The sequence below is a fragment of the Polyodon spathula genome, chromosome 1 (assembly GCF_017654505.1).
Source record: "Polyodon spathula isolate WHYD16114869_AA chromosome 1, ASM1765450v1, whole genome shotgun sequence".
NCBI classification, from domain to species: Eukaryota; Metazoa; Chordata; class Actinopteri; order Acipenseriformes; family Polyodontidae; genus Polyodon; species Polyodon spathula.
The window spans coordinates 23399186-23421474 of record NC_054534.1 but is presented as its reverse complement, the minus strand read 5'-3'; the positions used below and the strand labels follow the sequence as shown (position 1 = coordinate 23421474).

Below are 22289 nucleotides of genomic sequence, written 5' to 3'. Positions count from 1 at the left end.
TAAAATGGACTTGAGATACACCTGTATGATGATAACAGCTGGCCCTTGCACGAGGAGATTGAAGTTAAGAAGTTAAAAATGTTTGTATGTGTTGTATTTCAATGCATGGGACATACTTTCAATTAACTGTTAACTTTTTTTCTGTTTATTTAAAAAAAATGCAAGCTTTTGGCTCTATTTTTGCAATTTGTTAAGGTGCGTGTAATTGATGTGGATGTTTAATTGATGTAATTGATGTGATCATCTAGTTAGACTGGTGGTATAACTTTAAAAGACTGAACTGTTCTCTTCTTTGGGAAACAGTAGCAGCATTAAAGGAATCACACTGTAATCCAGTTGCTGGTATGAATGTTGATTGTGCCTTCAGAGTTTAGTGTGATTTTTTTTATTTTTTAATGACGTGTGGATGAGCTGTGCTGGGGTCTGTCATTTTTATCACATCTATACTAGATATCTTTTCTTACGAAAACTTTTGATTTTTTATGCATAGGGCTACATGTTAATAGCAATAAGCTTGGTTTCAGTAAGAAAAAAAGGGCTACTTTTGTGATAGTTTTTAAGTGACCTTGGGTTATAAACACTGTAGAAATCTGGCAACCCTGCTTTGCGTACAGTGAGGCGGAGTAAAGGCTTAGTTTATTGTTCCGAGGATATGGACTATATTATATGTTTTAGCACAGCGCACATGTTTATTTTGTTTAAAAGTGCAAGGGCCATGGCCCCCTGTCCCACACGGTTCTGGCGCCGCTGTACTGTGTAGAGTGATAAATTAAGGTTCTGTTTTTTAAGGTTCTGGTTTTTTTGCATATGGGGAGTGACCCGGCAGCGAGGGTTATGTATTTGGGGGGGGGTTGTTCTGCTATGATTTCCCGGGGTCAAAGATACCTAAATCGGGCCTTGACGGTGGCATGAAGTGGATTAAATATGGATAAAGATTATATTTGCATCCTGAGCCATTCTAAAAAAAAAAAAAAAAAAAAAAGGCACAATACCACAGTAGTGACTACAGAAAGTAATAATTCCTCTAGAGGAAAATATACTTGAACTTTGACCCATTCGACTCCTCGAAACCATCACTTTCAATTAAGACACCAAATGTCAAGTTCCCTTTCAATTCGAAAATAACCATCAAGGTATGGGATATTGCCATCAGGCAGTAGGATTGGCTGAGCTTTATAGCAAAGCTGCCGATAGGCCTCCGGGCGAGCTGATGTGTAAATCCGCCCCCCTGGGAGCTTACTATACGCAGCGCGCGGAGACTCTCTTCCTCTTTTGCCTTCAGCCTCTGTAGGACTCTGAGCTCGTAAGTTCGCTCTGTGAGATTTTACTTCACTGATTGTATTCGACAGCCTTGAACTTGAGAATCTGGCTACTGCCCCTTCTCTAAGTTGATTTCAGTGTTTGCTCCTTGAGCATTATATATATAATTTATATTATATTTTTCCTTTCACGCTTTGCCTTGGCATCGCGTTCTTTCCGCGTTGGACCTTTGTCTTCCTTATTCCTTAATACTGTTTTATATATATATATATTTTGTTATATATATTTTTTGTTGTTTTTTTTGCTGTCTATTCTTCCCTAACAGGCATTGAATAGAATTTAGTGGACACGTTGCGCGCCTGTAGGCCACGCAACTTTTGCAGCCTCGGTCTCGCCCCGCGCCAGACCCGGAGTTAGATTGCTACTCGCAGTCTCTCTGAAACTACCACCCGCGGATTGTGTCCATCCCACTGCATGGTCGCTGTCTTCGGTAGCTACACTACCATATTCTGCACCATACAAATACATAAGGAAGACTACCACCAACGACAACTTCACTTGCCCCTTACCAACAGGTAAGTATAGCACAGCTCCTTTGTCTTTTAGACTAAAGACAGTGTACCAGCACTTAGCGTCTCCGCTCTGCAGGTCAGCTGACGCTTCGGCGTCCAGTGCATAGCGTTTTTACGCTCAGTACACGCGCCTCTGCGCTTTGGAGCAGCGCTTCGGCGCTTTGTGCTTGGTGCCTCGGCGCTTGGGGCTTGGTGCACGCACCTCTACGCTCGGTGCATCGATGCTCGGTGCATCGACGCTCGGTGCCTCGACGCTCGGCGCTTTGGCACTCGATGCTCCCGCATTCGATGCTTGGTGCATCGACGCTCCCGCGTTCGATACTTGGTGCATCGACGCTCCCGCGTTGGATGCTTGGTGCATCGATGCCTCGACGCTCGGTGCATACACCTCGACACTCCCGCAATCGACGCTCGGCGCACGCACCTCGACGCTCCCGCGATCAATGCTCGGTGCATTAATACATCGACGCTTGGTGCACGTACTTCGATGCTCGGCACTTCAACACTCGGCGCACGCACCTCGATGCTCGATGGTCCCGCGCTCGACGCTCGGTGCATTATACCTTCATGCTCGGTGCACGCACCTCGACGCTCGACGCGCCCGTGCTCGACGCTCGGTGTACGCACCTCGACGCTTGCCGCTCCGACGCTCAGCCTAATACCTCGATGCTTGGTGCATGCACCTCGACGTCCGGCGCTCCGACGCTCAGCACACGCATCTCGACGCTCGACGCTTCGGCGTTCGACGCTCGGTATTTCAACGCCTCGCTGCTCGGTACACGTACCTCGATGTTCGGAGCATTAATCAAGATACAGCGACGCACCCCATCATCAAGATGTCTGGGTTTCATCGTTGCGTCACCTGCCAGGCTAAATTGCCAGCGAGCGACCCGCACGAGGACTGTGTGGCATGCCTGGGACCAGAGCACGCCGCGTCTGCCTTGGCAGACAGATCGTTTTGTTCGCTGTGTGCTAATTTTCAACAGCGCACTCTTCGCCAGAGGGCGAGGAAAGCAGTGGGGAGCCACTCCCCTTCCTCTGGGTCGTCCTGCACGGTGTCATCTCCTCTGTCATCTACACCACCTGTAAAATTGCAGCTATTGAGGAGCCCCTCCCAGCTTACAGCTGGTCAGAGATCTCCAGAGCATAGACGTGCTCGGGAACGCTCCCATAGCCCGCCTATCTGAAACCGAGGCCCCTCCCCTCACAGGGAACGCCCTCCCCGATCACGGTCTCGCATCCAACAGAACACCACAGACCACCGACGCACAGGTCGGGCTGACAGCCGCCCAACCCCAGTCAACCAACAACCCCAAGGGGTTTGGGACACAGATGCAATCTCCAGGGATGCGTCGGAAGGCGAGCCTCCCGCTGAGGAGGATAGTTTGGAAGCCGAACTAACCTCTCACAGCTCAGAGCTGGACACTGAGTTGGAGGTGTTGGACACCAATGACCCCTTGTGTTCACTTGTGGAGTGAGCAACTCGCCACCTAGGGGTTGAGTGACCAGCCGTAGAACCACCTCGGCGATCGCTGTTTGAGTCGCCCTCTGTACGGTCTACACAGCTCAGGACGCTTCCAGCCTTCCCGGACTTTATTAAGGAGGTGCAATCCACCTGGGGGGCCCCAGCCTCTTCACCGGCAACCTCGCGGAAAGCTTCCACGTTTGCCATGCAGGGAGCGAGTGAGGCGGGACTGGCGTCTTTTCCACCAGTCAATGTCGCCTTCGCGGCCCTAGTCCTAGTCCTAACTAAGGACCCTGCATGTCCTAATCGACAGTGCAGGATTACGGAGGTTCATTTGAAGAAGGGATATGCAGCGGCTACAGAGGAGGTCAGACTGTCCAACGTGGCCAGCCTCCTGTCAGTCTACCAGGCGTCGCTGGTGAAAGACCTCCCTGAGCACCTTTCGGCGTCTTTGAGGGTGGAATTGGCGTTGATCGCCCAGTTCCTTGTTAAAATAGCCCAGCTAAATGCTCAGGCCCAGGGCAGGAGTATTGCGTCCCTAGTGGTCGCCAGAAGGCAGCTCTGGCTCTCGCAGGTGAGAGTACAAGAGCCTGACAAGGCCCCGTTGCTAGACGCCCCCATCACACCGGGGCACACGTTTGGCCCAGCGGTGGAGGAGATGCTGCAGTGCTCTGCTAAAGCCCGGGAGGCATCTCAGCAGATGGCGAAGATGTGGCCGCATAAGCCCTTCTAGCCTAAGCGCCAACAGGAGCATCAGTGGCGAAAAACACCACCACAGTACCTACCGCGGCCGCGTGGTGCTAAGACACCTCCATCAGCTGCAGCAGCACGCGGTCAGCCTCCATTTTCTGGACCGCGGCGCGTAGAATGGCACCCTAGAGGAGGTGGCAGGTCACGTCCTCGTGGCGCTGGCCAGGCCCCTCGTGAGCAAGCACAGCCAAAGCAGCCCTGAGACACCCAGGCAGCTATTAGCCCACCCCTGTAATGTTCCGCAGCTCCAGTTCTGGCAACAGTGCGCCAACGACATCTGGGTGCACAAGACCATTTCCACCGGGTACACCCTTCAGGGGGGTGGTTGTAACAGCAGTGAAGGACTCGGTTCAGTCCTCAGCTCTGAATGTGGAGATACAGGCACTGCTCAGGAAGCGTGCCATTCAACAAGTAGACCCTGCTCTGATCGACCAAGGGTTATATTCCAAATACTTCTTAGTGCCCAAAAAGGATGCAGGTTCTGCCCTATTTTAGACCTGCGAGTACTGAACAGATTCCTACGGCGGTTATCGTTCAGGATGCTTACGCACAGGCACATCATCCAGTCAGTCTGACACGGCGACTGGTTTACCACCATGGACCTGACAGATGCGTACTTTCACGTTCACAGAAAGTATCTGCGTTTCTCATTCCAGAGCAGGGTATTTTGTGTCCTCCCATTCGGTCTGTCACTAGCTCCTCGAACCTTTTCGAAGTGTATGGACGCTATTCTAGCACCTTTGCGGGCTCAAGGCGTCAGACTGCTGAACTATCTAGATGACTGGCTCGTCTGCGCGCAGTCAAAGGAGCCGCTGGCATAGCACACAGTGATGGTTCCAAACCATCTTCAGCGGCTGGGTCTGAAGGTCAGTTCAGAGAAGAGCCGCCTCGTGCCAAGCCAACAGACCGAATTTGTGGGTCTGCATCTGGACTCAGTGTCCACGGAAGTGACCTTGTCGACACAAAGAGTTGCCTCGCTGGAACGGTGTCTCTCCCTGTTCAGGTTGAGAGAAACAATCAGCATGGAGCTGTGTCAGCGCATGCTGGGGCTGATGGCTGCCACCTCACAAGCCCTTCCCTTGGGCTTATTACACCAGAGACCTCTACAGGCCTGGTTCAATGCCTTCGCATTACATCCGCGGAGAGACAAACACCGCAGGTTGACGGTATCCCGAACCTGCTGGGAAGCACTACGCAGGTGGAAAGTTCCGGCAAACATCCACCAGGGCGTTCGCCTGGGTCCCATCTTCCAGAGGGAAGTGGTTATGACCGACGCTTCCAACCAAGGTTGGGGAGCAGTCTGGAGCGGTTCAGGGACCCGTGGAATGTGGTCAGGATCCTGGAGGTCAGCCCACATCAATGCTCTGGAACTCAAGGCAGTGGACCTCGCCCTCCGGCACTTCTTGCCGGTGCTTCTAGACAAGCACGTGTTGGTACGGTCGGACAACACCACGGTTGTGGCGTATATCAACCGCCAGGGCGGCCTACGGTCCCCCCGCCTTCACCGAATGGTAACACGGCTGTTGCTATGGGCACAGCCGCGTTTGACCACTCTGCGCGCGGTTCACCTACCGGGCAGAGCCAATTACGCAGCGGACCTCCTATCCAGAGGAGGCCCTCTTGCAGGGGAATGACGTCTCCACCCTCAGGTGGTAGAGCGCATCTGGGAATGGTTCGGCATAGCGCAAGTAGATCTCTTCGCTTCACGAGAGAGCACGCACTGCCCCCTATGGTTCTTGGTGAGGGACCCCGACAGCCCCCTAGGAGTCGACGCACTAGCTCACGAATGGCCGCCAGTCCTCCTATATGCGTTTCCACCAATTCCGATGCTCCCCGCCCTCTTAGAGAAAGTCAGGGTAGAGCAAGCGACAGTGATTCTGATCGCTCTTCGGTGGCCTCTGAGAATATGATTCCCAAGCGTGGTGCAGTTAATGCACGGTCAACCGCGGGAGCTTCCCCCGCGAACAGACCTAGTGTCCCAGGCCGAAGGACGGCTTTGGCACCCGAACCTCAAGCTCATGCAGCTATGGGCTTGGCCCCTGAGCAGGAGCGCCTGTCAGCCTTAGGGCTTTCGACGGCGGTAATTTCAACCATCCAGAGTGCTAGGTCGCCCTCTACTAGGTCGCAGTATGTTACAGTTTTTACAGAAACTGTTAGATGAAGGGAAGTCTCCCTCTACACTTAAAGTGTATTTAGCCGCCATATCAGCTTGCAATGTACGAATTGACGGATTATTACCAGGTTGCCATTTTCTGGCATCTCAGTTCCTTAAAGACGCAAGACGCTTGCGACCTCCAAGAACAACCAACTTACCGTCATGGAGCCTTGACGTGGTGCTAGAAGCCCTTACCAAGGCACCGTTTGAGCCTCTCCATACAGTGGATATGAAGCTCATGTCTATAAAAACTGCGTTCTTGCTGTCAGTAGTGTCAGCAAAACGCGTCAGCGAGTTACATGCACTGTCAGTGCACCCTTCATGTATCCGCTTCGCAGGAGACGGTTCTAATGTCTCCATGCGCCCAAATCCAGCCTTTTTACCAAAGGTTATATCTCCGTTCCACATGAACCAGCCGGTCGAGCTTATGGCGTTCCATCCTCCTCCCCTTTCCTCCGCAGAGGAATAACGGTTACACATGCTCTGCCCTGTGCGGGCATTGAGGTGTTATATTGACCGTACAACGACCGTGAGGCAAACAGAACAACTGTTCATATGCCATGGTTCTAAGACCCTGGGTCAGCCGTTGTCAAAACAACGCCTTTCCCACTGGATAGTGGATGCTATTAAATTAGCCTATGAGTCTGCAGGCCTTCCACCGCCAGGGCAGTTGAAGGCGCATTCCATTAGGGGTATGGCAATGTCCTCGGCCTTCTTTAGAGGGGTGCCAGTGTCTGATATTTGCGCGGCAGCCAGTTGGGCTACACCGCATACCTTTATGAGGTTTTACAGAATAAATGTGCTAGATTCCTCTGCTCCATTATTTGGAGCATCTGTACTACACTCTATGGCACCTCAGGATGCCAGTGTAGTGTTTAATACCCCACCTTAGGACAGGTGTCATTGCGAGCATAGACGCTGAGGCGCAGCTCCGCATATGCCTAGATGTATTGCCTACGCAGTTGCGTTATGACGTAAGTCTGTCCTACTGCCGAGAATCCTCCCTCGCGACGGCTTGGGTACACTGTTCCCATACCTTGATGGCTATTTTTGAATTGAAAGGGAACGATAGGTTGCGGATGCAACTCCAGTTCCCTGAAAGAGAAAATAACCATCAAGCCGCGAGGTCGCTCCGGAAGCCTTCACGGCCTGAAGAGCAAAAGAGGAAGAGAGTCTCCGCGCGTTGCGTATAGTAAGCTCCCAGGGGGGCGGGCTTACACGTCAGCTCGCGCAGAGGCCTATCGGCAGCTTTGCTATAAAGCTCAACCAATCCCTACTGCCTGACGGCAATATCCCATACCTTGATGGTTATTTTCTCTTTCAGGGAACAGAGGTTGCATCCGCAACCTATCGTTTTCAATCTCTCGACAACACCTACAGTACAAGTATGTTCATTAATGATCAACAAAATGAGAATATGTTTTAAAAAAAAAAGATGTAAAGATTGTACATTCGTATCTCAGAGAAACTGGAGAACAAATAACGACATAGAATGTTTGTAGAGCACTGAAATGCTACGTTTAAAAAAGAATAAAAAAGAACTATACTGCTGACCCGTGTCTTCTTTAACATTAGCATAACAAGGGTATGCATGTATTATAAAAAATAATAGATTGGCCTCTTCAGTGAGTTACAGGAAAACAATTCCATCATAGGTTTCTGTGACAGCTTATAAATTACTCGACCTTCGGTCTCCTAATTTATGACGTCACAGAAACCCTCGATGAAATTATTTTCAAGTAACTCACTGCAGCCCATCTATTTTATATATATATAAAAATATATGATGTATATGGTAATACAAAAAGGCTGCTGCCAGTAGACTTTCAATTGGTTCTTGTCAATCCTCTTTTTAAAGCTTTCTAGCGTGCACTTTGTGCTTGTCAGCATGCCGTAGTCAGGAGTAGAAGAATACGGATGTTTGTAAATAAACAGAGCTATTCAACTTAATAGAGGTGAAGAAAGAATGGCGTTTTGGTTTCACTATTTCGCTACGAATTTGCAGTGGTTAAGTGAAAATCATGACATCGAAAGCACAAACCAAGGTATATTGATCATTTGTTCGTGGTACTGTGAAGATATTCTCTTTACTAAAAGTCGATTTTAGATTAGTTTGGATTAAGAAACGATCAATTTACTGTAACAGACAGTTAGAACTAGATTGTGACGCTGTCATTAATATTCAGTTTTTGTCTGAAAACAAAAAACCTAGTTTACGGTGGTGTTTTTTCCATTGCGATTCAATGTAGGCATCAATTTAAAAGTATGTCTTTGCGTAATGTGAAACGCATCTATTAACTTTATGTACAGGTGTTTTGCTTGTGTTCTGAATTATTGTTCATGAAGTCACGCTTTTGGTAAAAAGTATGAAAGTGTGGATGGGGAGCAAAGGTTAACAATCTGTACAAGAAAAGAGTATAGGAGTGATTCCAGGTGAGTGTCAACACTGTTTCAAATCCCAGCAATTGTCCTCAACTGGTCACACTAGTTCAGAAGGCTGGTTGAAGAATTGCTTATAGAGTCTGCTTTTAGAGTCGCTTTACGGTTTCATAAACGAATATAATTGCTAAACCTATGTTTGTGTTTTACCATCTGTGTATCTAGTTTTAAAAGATTGACTTCCAAGCAACAGCTCATCAGCAATTATTAGAATTTCCAGAAGGAAATTGGAGTTTATCATATTAACCATCCACAATAAATTAGAATACCCAACCTTAGCCATTTCTAGAAAAAGTTAGTATAGTAATGTCAACAGTGCATATTTTTATTAATATCAGTATCATGCTGGGCCCTCCATTATAAAACATTTATAACGCAGTAATTTCTGTGAACAGTTGTACAGTTGGAGCCTAAAATGTATAATATTCTGCCCACAGGGAAGCAAATTATCACCTGATGTTCAATCTTTTGTGCCAAAGCAAATTTGTTACAAAAGCACACTTGAACTCCCAGACGCAGATGTCTTTCCCCCCTACTTGATTAGGTGCAACCCATATGTCCAGGGGCCATGTGCTGAAGAGTAAGTGCAGTATCTAAAGAATTAACTTTTTGTTTTGTTGCAGTACACAGTTTAGGTTTTGCCAGCTTCAAAAAGGTGTTAATCTTTTAGTTCATTTGAATCATTAGTTATTGAAAATGTAATTAGTGCCTTCTCAACTAACACCTCATCTGATGCCTAAATATTGGAAAAAGAGGATGTTTCAAATCCCTGGACAAAAAACAGACATACTGTCTCTCTGAGACCTTACCCAGGAAGGGGGTACCCTCTGCTCATCCGGAGACCATAGTTGACAACTATAAGTTGATGAGAAAGAGTATGGATACTGTAAAGAGGAGAGCATGTGAACAAAGGGTCTTAAGGTAAGGAGTAAAAGTTATAACACTACTCAAAATGAAAGGTAGACTTTGCAGTGAGTGGATGACAGGTGTGATGGCCAGTATTAAGAATATTTTAAAGCCTGTAAATCCATCAGAATCTGAGGTACCATACTCTAATCACAAAGTGACACATGTCTCAAACGTAGAACTTCACTGGAAAAGGATGTTCAATATTTGTACAAAAAAAAAACTTTGATTTTGGATAGAAGCTTATACTAAACCTCCAGATACCTTATACTCTCCTTAGGCTTGAAGTAACAGTTTAAGCCAATCCAGGTTTTATTACGAGACACGTTTGAACCTCACCACAATATAAATCTGTGACTTGTAGAAAAACCTTGATTGGCTTCAACCGTTATGCTTCGGTAGTGCTTTGTCACAGCCCTGAAAGGACCATGTTTAGCCAAGACCCTTGTAGTTAACAAAAAAACTGTACTGGACGTTCTGTTGCTTGTAAATCAATCAATCAATCAATCAATCAGTCTTTATTTTTGTATAGCGCTTTTACAGGGGATCGCCACAAAGTGCTTTACATGATAAAAAAACACATACAAATATATATAATCAGCAAATAAAACACACATAGAAATATATGTAATCAGTAATAAAACACACATAAGAATGTGTGTGTGTATGTATGTATATATATATATATATATATATATATATATATATATATATATATATATATATATATATAGGCAATAAAATACACATACAAAATAAATAAAATATTTATATCATGAGCATTGCTTGTGTTTTTAATGCAATAATCAGACGACTGTGTTTTTTTTATTATTTCTTAGGCAGATGTATACAGAGAGCATCAACTGCAATAGATCTCGACAGAATCTCTCTGCACTGTCTTTGACAACTACCTCTGCTGCAGAATATTCTCCTCATTGCTCAGCAAAGCCTGCAATAAACAAGCATGCACATGCTTCATTCCAAAATAGAGATGGCTTCACCAGAAAGTACAGAAAAACCAGACAAAACAAGAACCCAGAAGGGCCATGCGATTCATCAGGGGAACGTTCAGCCTCTCTGCATTCATCAAAGGTCATCTCCAATTTTCATTGTTCTTGCAATATTCTGTTTATGGCATTCAGATAATTGGTGAAACATATTTCTGTTCAGTACTACGCAATATATTTGTTTTAGTTTTTACTGTTTCGAGAACATGCATTTCTTTAGAGATGTAGAAATTGCCAAAAATCTTTCCTTTGTATCTCATTTATAGGCACCAAATCCAGTTGAATCTGGCCTTCAGCGACAGGAATCAAGTAAAAGCCAACTTGATGTATCTTTGAGTGAAGTAAACCCACAGAAAGCAGGTGTGATTACATCAGTCTGCTGCTATATAGAGTATAAATAGGCATGCTTGTTCTGAATGAAACCATTGTGTAAAAGAGCAGTTCCGTATGTTTAATTGAGTACTGTCCTGGCTGCCTGCTCTGACCAGACTTGTTGAAGACACACCCAGAGCTGTTTGCCAATGTATAGTGATATCACGACTGCAGAGAAATATGCATGTGCTGCTCTGATGTAAAGGATTGCGGGCATTAATTAGGATGTTCTCCGATATGGCTGTCAATACAAATCTAGCTTTGAGTGAAAAAGTAGATCATCCACTTTATGTACAGGTATGTGACATTATGTATCCTCACAATTTAATATGTGGTTCTCTGTATATACAAATGTATGTTATCAATTTCTTCATCCTACATTATTATTCAGGTGAAATTAGATGTGTGTTATTAATGCTGCTTTATTAATCAGTAACAAGATACACACGTTCGCAAAGAAAATATTGATTCCTTTTTCAGTTTTAGTTATTGAAATTGTCTCTGCAAAGTTCTGTTTTTTTTTTTTCCAGATAGAAGTCAGAAACTTAAAACTCATCCAAAGGAGGGAGACTCATTTGAAGTTACATTGAGGATTTTCATGAACTAGAGACTTCTGCCTTTTGTAGCCCTGTTCAGTCAGTCCAACACAATACTGAATCAACATGGGCTTCAGCTTTACCATCGAATATTAACCACAATCAGTTTGTTAGACCAGGTGCAATACTTCCTCACTCAGGTAAAGTGGTTATTGTATTAAACATGGTTTTCATTCAGACTATATTATAACATTCATTTACTTTAACAGTGACAGCAATATACTGCGTTTGTCAGATCTCCCTAACCTGTCGGCAGTTGCCTCAGTGAGTATATGTTTGTTTTAATGACGTATGATCAGAATTATAATTTTTTTAGTCATCCAGGTTTTACTTAACAGAACCAGAGCACAGAATATTTAGATTGGCAACAGAGTTTTTATGGCAACACACTATTTATTTCTTAAATATCCTAGTTGCTTATACATTTTAAACCTATATATGTTGCATTATGTTTCATGAAAAATTGATCATTTGTCTTATTAGAATAAACTTCCAAGAGGAGAAGAAACTGCCCCTCCTCCACAAAATAATCAAGTACACATTCCATTTCATTGCAAGGTACTTTTACTTACAAATGAGCATTCCATTCAAAGTGGAAAAACAGCTAATGAAATAATCGTTTAAATCTTTCATGCAGTGTACATCCATTAGCTATATATGTCTCGCATGTGCAGTTTTGAAAGGCACATATATTACATTTTGTACTTCAGTAAACAAGTACTTTGAATTTAAAGTAATATCTTGTGCCAGCCTAACTAATACAAAGAAAATTGCCATTTAAAAAAAAATGAATACACGTGCATCTTTCTTAGTTTATGATGCAATGTACCCATATTTTAAGCCCCAGTGATTATTATTGCTAAGGCATGTCGGTGTATTGGATTGAATACTCTCAAGTGCTTTAAAAAGAGTATGTTTCTAATTTTAGCAGCCCAGTCTTCAGAGAGCTCCTTGTTTTGCTTCACTGCCACCCAAGAAGCCTGCTTCAAAAGAACTGCCTCGTAGTGTGACTGTCTGTCTGTCGCCATGGACCTTTCAGATAAACTGGCTTTACTCTTCTTTTTTAAATGAACACAAGGTGTATATATAGGGATTCAAAAAAATGGTCAGCAAGTCAATTTAGAATTAAATTGTGAGTGCAAATGCCTATTGTGATTTTGAGGGTGGATAAACAAAAAAGAAATTGAACATTTAAAGCAATCATCCATGACATCCCATAACTTGCGATGCTGCCAGTGTACATTATTTTAACAATCAGTTGCCAGGAATATAGCAATTTGGACCTTTGCTAAATCTTCTCTGAACATGTGGCTCTTAACATATTATCAATAGTGCTGTTTCTGTTTGCACCAGCTAGTCTTTAAAACTGGTCTTAAACTCAATGCCATCTCATTCCAATATCACACAGGGACTGCTGCTGTTCTTTACACAGTAGTATGTAACTTGCTATTTAGGACAGTCCAGGTGGCCTTACCTCCTTAAGGTACATATAATTTATTTAAGGCAATTAATAATATAGAATTCAGATTATTTAAACTAAATAAATATTGTTTTATTTAATTGGATATTGCTTATGTAACAGTTGTTTTTGCTTTTTCAATTACATTTTATTTATGCAAACCGTTTAGTTTACATTTTTTGAGTTGAATTATGTTGCATCCAAGTTTGATGGTAAAAAAATTGGATTTATTCCAGGGTTGCTTTGAACTCCAGGGCTTGGTGCAGGACTAGTGTTAGTTTCAAATCCTGAAGTCTGCATGCAGTTCCTCCACTCAACAGAAACCAGGTGAAGGAGAAATGGAAGAACCAATGAGAAGAAAAAAAAGAAGAAAAGGAAGAAACCAAAGCTACCGAGCAATGCTCCTGTGCCTGAAGAGACCACAGCTGTAGTTCAAGAGCCGCCTAAGTTTGAGGTAAGAGGGAAAGCAGCTGTACATTTAGAACTGTAGACTTAAGCTTAGTGTATTTGCATGCATGGAGTAAATTAGTTTACCCTTAATAACATAAATAATGTCCCACATGCTGGTACTCCCAAGCATGTTTTTAATCTTCCTGTTTAGTAGCTCTTCAACAAATGGCCATAAACTGCTTTTTAAGAAAACATCCCCCGTCCTTTTTATTTATTTATTTTTTTAAAGGGGACAATACAGTAGTTTTACTTCTATAAATTATTTCCACAGTCATTTTTATAACAAGTGTGTCCTCTGTCAGCTACTGTAGTTCATGATTTGCTCATCCACAGAAGTAAAGTGCAGCTGTTGTTGGGTGCTCCACTGGGGGTGGTGATAAGCTCACTGGCAAATAGGTTTTGAGCTTGCTATTACTGCCATCAATAGGAACTTATTGAGCTATTGGACTTAATTGATTCATCTAAATTCTACCATTGTTAAGATAATTAAACCAATCACGTAACATATATTGCATGTAACATGCAATGTTTTATTTATTCTTTTAATAGTAACATGTTGCTTTGCTTCTCAATGCTAACGCAAATAGGAAAAGGACTGCTTTCCCATTTACAGCTGTAAAGTCAATTGTTGGGTAAATTTAAACCCCACCGTTAGAAGTTAAATTCATGGCAACCTTTCTAAGGAACGGTTACAAATACAGTAGAGTGCTGTAATAAACAGGTTATATAAAATCCTCAATCTGAAAAAAACGTCTTGCGTTACTCAAAGTTTTAATGTGGTGAGCATTTAAATACTATCGGAATACGTATTTGTTGTTACTCTTAAGATGCTGCATGTTTTGTATCTGTAACAGGACAAGGATGAAATCTGGCAACTGCATCTGGCAATACTAACAAAGCACATCGTTCTGCAAACCAGAGCATCTTCTCCTACAGCAACATTGCAAAGTGGCAACATGAGGTACGTGTTAAATACAGTTGTTGATTAAATTACCTATTTATCTTTTAATCTATTAATTACTAATTATAGTGATTTCTTTATTCTTTTAGTTGTCAATTTTTAGTAACTGTATACAGGTAGTTTTTCTTTTCTTTGCTATAGACAAGCTATTTTCATTTAATTATTAAATCTGGTGTTTAATGTTGATTTATATATTGTCTTTTAGTGGAGCCGCGAAGACCAAAAATTGTGTACTGTAACCTAGAAGTGTAACGTTTTCCACATTTCACAGGTTATGACTAGACACTTGCAGTAATTTGCCAAACTGAGTTTGATTTGGTTACTGTGGGAACCAAGTGCTGCAGTTAGACATCTGAGATCCCCCTTTTATTTTATTTTGTTTTACTATTTTAATTATATTTGTTTTTATTTTATGTCCTGTTTTGAAAACTACTGTAAACTAGTTGCTAGTTGCATGCAGTCGCAAGTTTTTTCTTTTTGAATAATAATTAAAAAAAAACACTCACCATCTTGTGTGATGGATAGATAGAGATATTCCTCTGTACACAAATAATATTCTTTTATCACAAAAGATAATATTATGTTTCCAGTTTCATTTCACAGTTGAACTGCATTTGCCATTTCGGCTCTTTTTTTGTAAAATACACACATTACAAAACCCTGTATATCTCTGCAACTGTACAAGCAATTTCAGTTTTGATTTAAAATCCTATTAAAACTGTGCAACTCCTATATACTTGAATTTTGTTCTAAATCATTTAGAAAAAATACTACATTTGTATGTTTTACAAATTATTTATTATACAATTTAGTATTTTTTGGGAGGTGTGGCTTATATGTGAAAAAATATAAAACATTCCACAACCAAACATATTGTGTCATTGTGAAGGTCTACTTAATGCCTTTCTGTTGATATATATTGGGTTTTAATTTCTGATTTACAATTCCCAAACTACTAGCGTTAACACAATGTTGTCATATATTCACGCCCAAATATGGTAATTCCCCATAGGCGACATAGGGTTAAAGTTCTCCTTAATTGCTTCTTAAGTTGCAGAAATCAACTTAAGACTCCAGTTAATTCACTTGATACATTATTCTCTCTTCATTTTTTAACACTTAAGCTATTCTGTGTAACCGGCCATATAACTTTCTATCAAGTTTCTACATGTATCTTTGTGAGTGTGTGTTTGTGTATGTGACTATCTATAGAGAAAAATTTAAATGAACCCAATATTGGAGGCCATCTTATGACACAGGTCAGTAAAGGGTGCCATTAGATTCCGTAACACTAAAAATAAGAAGTAACCAGCTTATGTTGTTCCAATTCATGTGTTCTCTGTTTGTTCCTCTTTGTTTTCCAGATGCCTGAAAATACAGGTTGTGTTAGTACATCTGTTCATTCAACTACGAGAGTTGTGTCATCAAAAGACCAACAAACTGCAAAGATACCAACAAGTCAGGCTATTTGTAACACTGCAGAAACAAAGATAGCACAGGTAATTAGAGAGAAGAGAAATGCCCTACTAAAATAGTAGCCACCATTTTAATTTTCAGTTGTGCAGTACATGTCTGTAAGAAGTAAGTTTACTGCTTCTAAACATGGTCTTCATGAAGAGCAGGGAATGTGTTATTTGGGCTTTAATGAAACTTGTTTTGTCTGTAATACTATATTTTCAAGTATAATAGGATCTTTGTCTTAAAACAAGGCTGGGCACTTTTTTTTTTTATCTGCCAGCAGGTGGCAGCATATGTCAGTGTTAAGAAAACACATCTTGCTTCAAGATGGTGTGTGCTTCAGTACTAACCAAAAACATTTAAAGGTTGTGTCTTGTGGTTAAATGCTATTACTAAAGGCAATGCATGAAAAGGTGTTGCATGATGATAGCCTGTCATTTTAAAGCTGTATATCTATAGATGTTAAACTTATTGTTTTAAAACTTTTAGATTGACGTATTTGTACCTATTTGATACATCGTCATACTTCAGTCACCAGCTAGAGGTTAAAATGAACATTGACATATCCTTTGTGTTTTGCTTGTTTTTTTCCCTCTGTTGTAGAAAGCTGTGAAGACAAGTGGTAAAAAGAGCAACAATCCAGTGCAGTTTGATCTTGGTGACATGCTTCAGGTACTGGAACGAAAACAGCAAGCTCAGAAATCCAAGCAGGATGCAAAATCAATAGTACTCTCAGGTGGGCAAGAAATTGTTAATTATTTGCTGCTGTTTTTTTTTTTTTTTTTACCAAAGAAAAAAGTTCCCTGTTTTTGAAACCTCTTCAGGAAATGTCAATATGTGGGGTTGCATGGAATTTTGCAACAGAGTAATATTTTGCTTGCTTCTGCATCATATTCATATTCCCAAGCCAAAGGTAATTGATTATCAAAGATAATAGTAAAGTAGTAATCCCCTCTGCTTAATTCACTTTCTGTTCTGAGTGTGCGGCGTCTTGTGGAGTTTTCTTTATTCCATTATATTCGTGAAAATTTGTTATCTGTAAATACAGCACAAGTCAGTGTCATAAAGCCGACCTGGCAGACAGCATTCCTTCTGTTAACAAACCAAAGGCCAGCAGTGCAACAAGTAAAGTAGTTCAAATGGGGAATATGTGACTTGCCATGTGAAATTTCGGGTATTCTTAAAATAAATGATTGAAAAAACAGTTCTCATTGTGTGTTCTGAATTCTTTTTTAATTCCAGTTGGAGGTGCACTTCCAATGGTTCCTAAAAATCCCTTGGTGCAAAAGAAACACCCCAGACAGCTGGAAAAAGTGGCTCACAACCCCCTGGATTCCACAAGTCCTTTGGTAAAGAAAGGCAAGCAGAGGGAGGTTCCAAAAGCTATGAACCATGGCCTCAGAAAAAGGTTAGTTTGTGTACTGCTGCTGTTGGTACATTAATACAAATAAAGAAAGCATTGTTTGGTATCTGTTACTAGCAGCCACTGCTACTAGTACCACTGGAGAGCAAAGTATACATCACGGTGATGTCCATATGCAAAAAATATTATTAGAATTTAGTCAACATCTCTTGGCTGTCATGTTAAAGGTAGAAAGCACATTTTAATCTTTTACAAAGATTAAGATTAATCTTTGTAAAACTGCTGGTTCATTTTATCTGTTTTTGTCAACTGTAAAGAAATACAGAAAGGAAAGGGCTGCTAACATTAATCCTTTGGGGAAATTTATCCCAAGAAAACATTGTTTGTGTTCCAAAGCAGATTTTTATTCATTGAAATACTACTTCTGATTTTACACTGCAGATCATTTTAAAGGGAAGGGAGGAAAGGAATCAGTGTCGGTTACTGGAAGAACAGGGACTGAATCCAGCAACTGAAATCACTGTATCAAATATACAGAATGAGGAGCCATTTGAAGAAGAGCTTGAGGGTCATGCATCTTTAAATACCACAGGTATTTGAACAACGTGGGTATCCAACAGAGAGAATTGAGATATCTGCACATACACTTGAACACTCTCATTTCTGCCTCTACGTAGACACTGCCTCAAAGGAGATAGAATTTATCTTGTATATTATGCTTTGTGCTTACTGGGCAGTGTTACCAATATCGGGGATAAACAACAAATGCTCTTTTTCTGTGCAGATTTTACAGATGGTCTAAGCACTCCTGATGTGCCTGATCAGCTAGAAGAAAAGCTAAAGAAGACAGATCCTGTTGAGAGCCAGGCTGGACCTAATCGGCCCAAAATACACAGCAGGAGATTTAGAGAGTATGATTCATTTTTCCATTGAATACTGGCATTTTAAACAATAGTTTTGCGTGTGTGTGTAGGTAGGTAGGTAGATAGATAGATAGTGGATAAATATCCTGGTTAATCTACTTTATGTTACTGACAAGCATATTTTTCCCAGCAAATGGTGCAAAAAGTAACAAAATGCCACTTTCTTTGTCAGTTACTCTTACTGTTCAATGCCAGCAAATGCTTGTGGAAATTCATTATTGGTGAGAATCATCATCAAATTTTAACTTTAGAAATGCTTTTTGGTAATGTGTTTTTTTTTTCTTTTAAATGCATCTAGGTACTGCAGCCAAGTGCTCAGTAAAGAAATTGATAATTCTGTGATCGACCTGCTGAAGGAGCTGGTACGTTTCCAAGATCGCTTGTACCTGCAGGACCCCCTGAAAGCCAAGATGAAGCGTAGGCTAGTCATGGGTCTCAGAAGTCCTTAAGCACTTAAAGCTCAAAAAATTGAAGTGTGTCATCTCCCCCAACTGTGAAAGAGTAAAGTCCAAAGGTAGTTTTCATTCTGGGTGTTGACAAGGGGAATATAAACGCTTTCCTAAAAAAGAGCTGTGTCTGAACATGAAGTGTTTAAACATGGAGTTCTGTTTACTAAAAGCAGGAATCTGAAGGTTTTAATAGTTTTGCTTTATTTAGATAAATTAATTTGAGATGTAGGGGTCACATTCAAATACAAGTATAGTTAGTCAGATGACAATTCTTATAATAGGGTGCTGTATCATGGGAGGACTTGCAGGCTAATAATTATGGCTAATAGCTTTCATGGAAGGTAACCAACAACAAACAAGCCTTCTGGATTTGAATATCTGATTTTGCTAGTTCAACTACTTTTTCTTCATTTTGACAGGGGGATTGGATGAAGCTCTGCACACTATTATTGACACTTGCCGTGAGCAAAATGTCCCGTTTGTGTTTGCTCTTGCTCAGAAAACCCTCGGGCGCTGTGTAAATAAGGCTGTTCCTGTCAGTGTTGTAGAAATTTTCAATTACGATGGTGTCCTGGTAAGTTCAACAAAACAATGCTCAGCGATTTCAAAATGCACTTAACGAAATGCTGCAAATTTTTTTTTATTTATTTTTTTAAGTTAAAACTTTTTCAAATAAAACTTAATATCTAAAGAATAGGGGTGCACCGATAAGATTTTCTTGCCCGATACCGATAACAAGCTGATACCAATAATAGACAGTGCAGGTAAACTACTAGAACAAGACATAGGGCCTATATTTAAACTGTTTTATAATGATAAATGTTATGTTAAACAATTAACAGATATCGTTTACTTTTTGTATTTATGACAAAAATGAACAGGTATTGTTTACTTACTGCATTTACTTCAGAAAATGAATACAGAGAATAACGTAGTATTATTTTGTGCTTGACAGCAATTTATACATTTCTTTTACAAAATAGTCGCACAACAATAACTCTTTGCATTTGTACTAGTAAAAACACTTTGTGACAGGGTGGTATCAGCAGGCAAGGAGACTCGGAGGCAAGGAAGCTGCAATTAAAGCGCTGCTGCACATTTTTATAAACAAAATGAAAAGGTTTAACAAAACCAGTCACAAGCACAGTAACAGAAATCAAATAACCAGCTCAAGGGCAGAATCAAAAGGTTTAAACAAAATACAAAAAAAAAAAAAAAAAAAAAAAGTTGGCTGGGCATTCGCCTTCACTACATTAAGAACACAAAAAAAAAAAGTCAACAAACAGACCCTCCATGTGGTCTCCCCTCTCCCAGGCAATTTCCTCCCATGGATCTGTGTAACTCATTTATCCACATGGCCAGGGTTGATTGACAATTAATCAATCAATCAACACCTGGCTACATACACTGCTTAAAAACGCAGCCCAACTTAATTGTTCACTTAATCAAAAACAAAAAGATGAAAATAACCGGTTACAAAATTCAGTCAGACTTGAATTTGTTACTAAACAAGACGGAACAGTAATCAGGTCCAGCTTAAAAATGCCGCCTAGTACACCCACACCAAGATTAACATAAACAAACAGAGCAAGATAAACAAAAATTACAGAAGATAATTCCTACTTAACGTTTAGAAAGCCCACAACTCCTTGGAAGTTAGGGAGATTGTTGTCATTGCTGCTGTAGTCTTGGTTTTTAAAAAAGTGCTTTTCAGTGCAACTGTTTACGTTCAAGGATTTGATCAAGTGAGCTACAGAGGAGGACCTGAGGTGATGCCAAGCTGCTAAAGAGAGAGAGAGAGAGAGATACTGAGCAGAGACATTGCAGAGGCAGTTTTGTAACTAATCGCGCATAGATGCTGCATTTGAACAGTAATTTGCCAGTTTAATACTATTTTCTTACAAATAATAAATACCCCTATATTTATTACAGTTTTGTCAGCCTGAAACCAACAACAAAGCATTACTTAGGGTGAATGTTAGTCTGGTAACTGTATAGGTTACATGTACGCTAAAATACTACTACTAAAAGTAGTAATAATAATAACAACTTAAACTGTCTATCACATTTGGGGAATTACTCAAGTAAATCAGGTTTGTTGCTGAAAAAAACGGCCAAAAAGCAGGATAGGGTAAATCTTATTTATTTGACGAAAGACACAGGAAAATCCACACCCAGTTTCACATGGAAACCTGCATTTCACATGTAAATGTTAATGAACATGTTTATCCTTAACTATAAATATTGCAAAAGAGCAGAAAGTAGTGCTGATGTGCGATTTTATGGTTAGCAGTGGTGTAGTTCACCTTAATGATAATGCAGGCGGCTTTTTTATTATTGTTTTTTGCTGTGTCTGGACTGTCATGTTGTATATTTCTTGTGGGTTTACAGTTCTGTATAAAACCACTTACCATGAACTGCGTTATGCCCTTGTTATAGTATTAAAGCAGCTGTTTGAGAATGCCCTTGCTGTAAAAACTATGCTCAAGTTAAATAGTGAGCTGCTTAAATGTCTAACTGAATTAATTCTTGTCATTTTTGTCCAAAGACAACCCGTGTCTGCCCTTCATATTAGTAAATATAGTTGGTGAAATGGATGTCATGAGCCAGCTTGATCACCCAAAACAGCACAACAACATTCAACAAGTTGTTGATGCCCTCAAAGAACTGACCAAATAAAATTGCAAATTAACTTATTGATTGTGTTTTATTTGTTTACTTTGTTAATATTTAACACAACAGCAAATCCAACACAATTTAAAAGAAAGGAAAGAATCTCTGATAGCACGAGACTCCTCAGATCGCTGCTGTCCAATTGAAACTGGCGGCTAAGGTAACCTTCACAAATGCCAAGTCTGCTTATAATAAGCGGAATTGGGCTTGTTTTTTGAGTCGCAGGTTTACATGTGCATAACACTCACTCTAACATTTGTTTGCTTGTTTTGAAAGGCAGTGCTGCTTTTTTCTTTTCTTTTTTTTCCTCATCCTCTCACACAGGCAGCAACTGATTCCTGAACATCAAATTTGTTGTTGACAAGAGTTTGTGTGGGATACAGCAGGCAGTAGCAATTTTGGGGACAAACTAATGCTGCATTTCAGTATCTGCCTTCTCCCTTTTAAATGCCCACTACCCATATTTGCCCAAGCGTGGTGCTGAATGCTTCCTCAGCAGCTGTCAGACGACCAGATGGGTAGGGCTTCTAGGCAAGGGTATTATCACCCGCACCCCTCTATGCTGTATTGCCTGAATGATTATATATATATATATATATATATATATATATATATATATATATATATACATACACATATACACACACACACACACACACACACACACACAATGCCTATAGAAAGTCTACACCCCCTTTCAAAATGTTCACCTTTTGTTGCCTTATAGCCTGGAATATATAATATATATATATATATATATATATATATATATATATATATATATATATATATATATATATATATATATATATATATTTTTTTTTTTTTTTTTTTTTAATGTATCTGCACATCCTACCCCACAACTTCCAAGTGAAGAAAATATTCTAGAAAACAATTAAATTAAAACTGAAATAGCTTGGTTGGATAAATGTCTACCCCCCTTGTAATAGCAATCCTAAATTAGCTCAGGTGTAACCAATCGCCTTCAGAATCACACACCTTGCCCAGCACAAAGCAATGTGTCCGAGCCG

General features: G+C 41.0%; 2 protein-coding genes across 3 annotated transcripts in view; one reads left to right on the top strand and one right to left on the bottom strand.

Moving 5' to 3' along the window:
• Positions 1 to 8511: 8511 nt before the first annotated feature.
• LOC121317188 (selenocysteine insertion sequence-binding protein 2-like) lies at positions 8512 to 19428 on the top strand. The gene is given in 16 exon segments (XM_041252895.1): positions 8512 to 9221; positions 10387 to 10639; positions 10821 to 10914; positions 11457 to 11786; positions 12006 to 12080; positions 12451 to 13005; positions 13218 to 13435; positions 14286 to 14392; positions 15757 to 15891; positions 16454 to 16586; positions 17093 to 17283; positions 17655 to 17805; positions 17998 to 18124; positions 18435 to 18572; positions 18574 to 18650; positions 19005 to 19428. Coding segments are annotated over 8 exon segments (1152 nt in total). The 5' UTR covers positions 8512 to 9221; positions 10387 to 10639; positions 10821 to 10914; positions 11457 to 11786; positions 12006 to 12080; positions 12451 to 13005; positions 13218 to 13435; positions 14286 to 14392; the 3' UTR covers positions 19205 to 19428.
• A 660-nt stretch (positions 19429 to 20088) lies between these two features.
• The window catches only part of LOC121315769 (semaphorin-4D-like), a 71435-nt gene continuing 69234 nt past the window's right edge, over positions 20089 to 22289 (bottom strand). The window contains exon 21 of one of the 2 annotated variants that reach the window (XM_041250203.1): positions 20089 to 20368. In XM_041250203.1, the coding sequence (XP_041106137.1) occupies positions 20336 to 20368 (33 nt within the window). In that variant the 3' untranslated portion in view covers positions 20089 to 20335. The remainder of the gene's footprint in view (positions 20369 to 22289) is intronic. The other variant, XM_041250231.1, reaches the window with a different exon arrangement.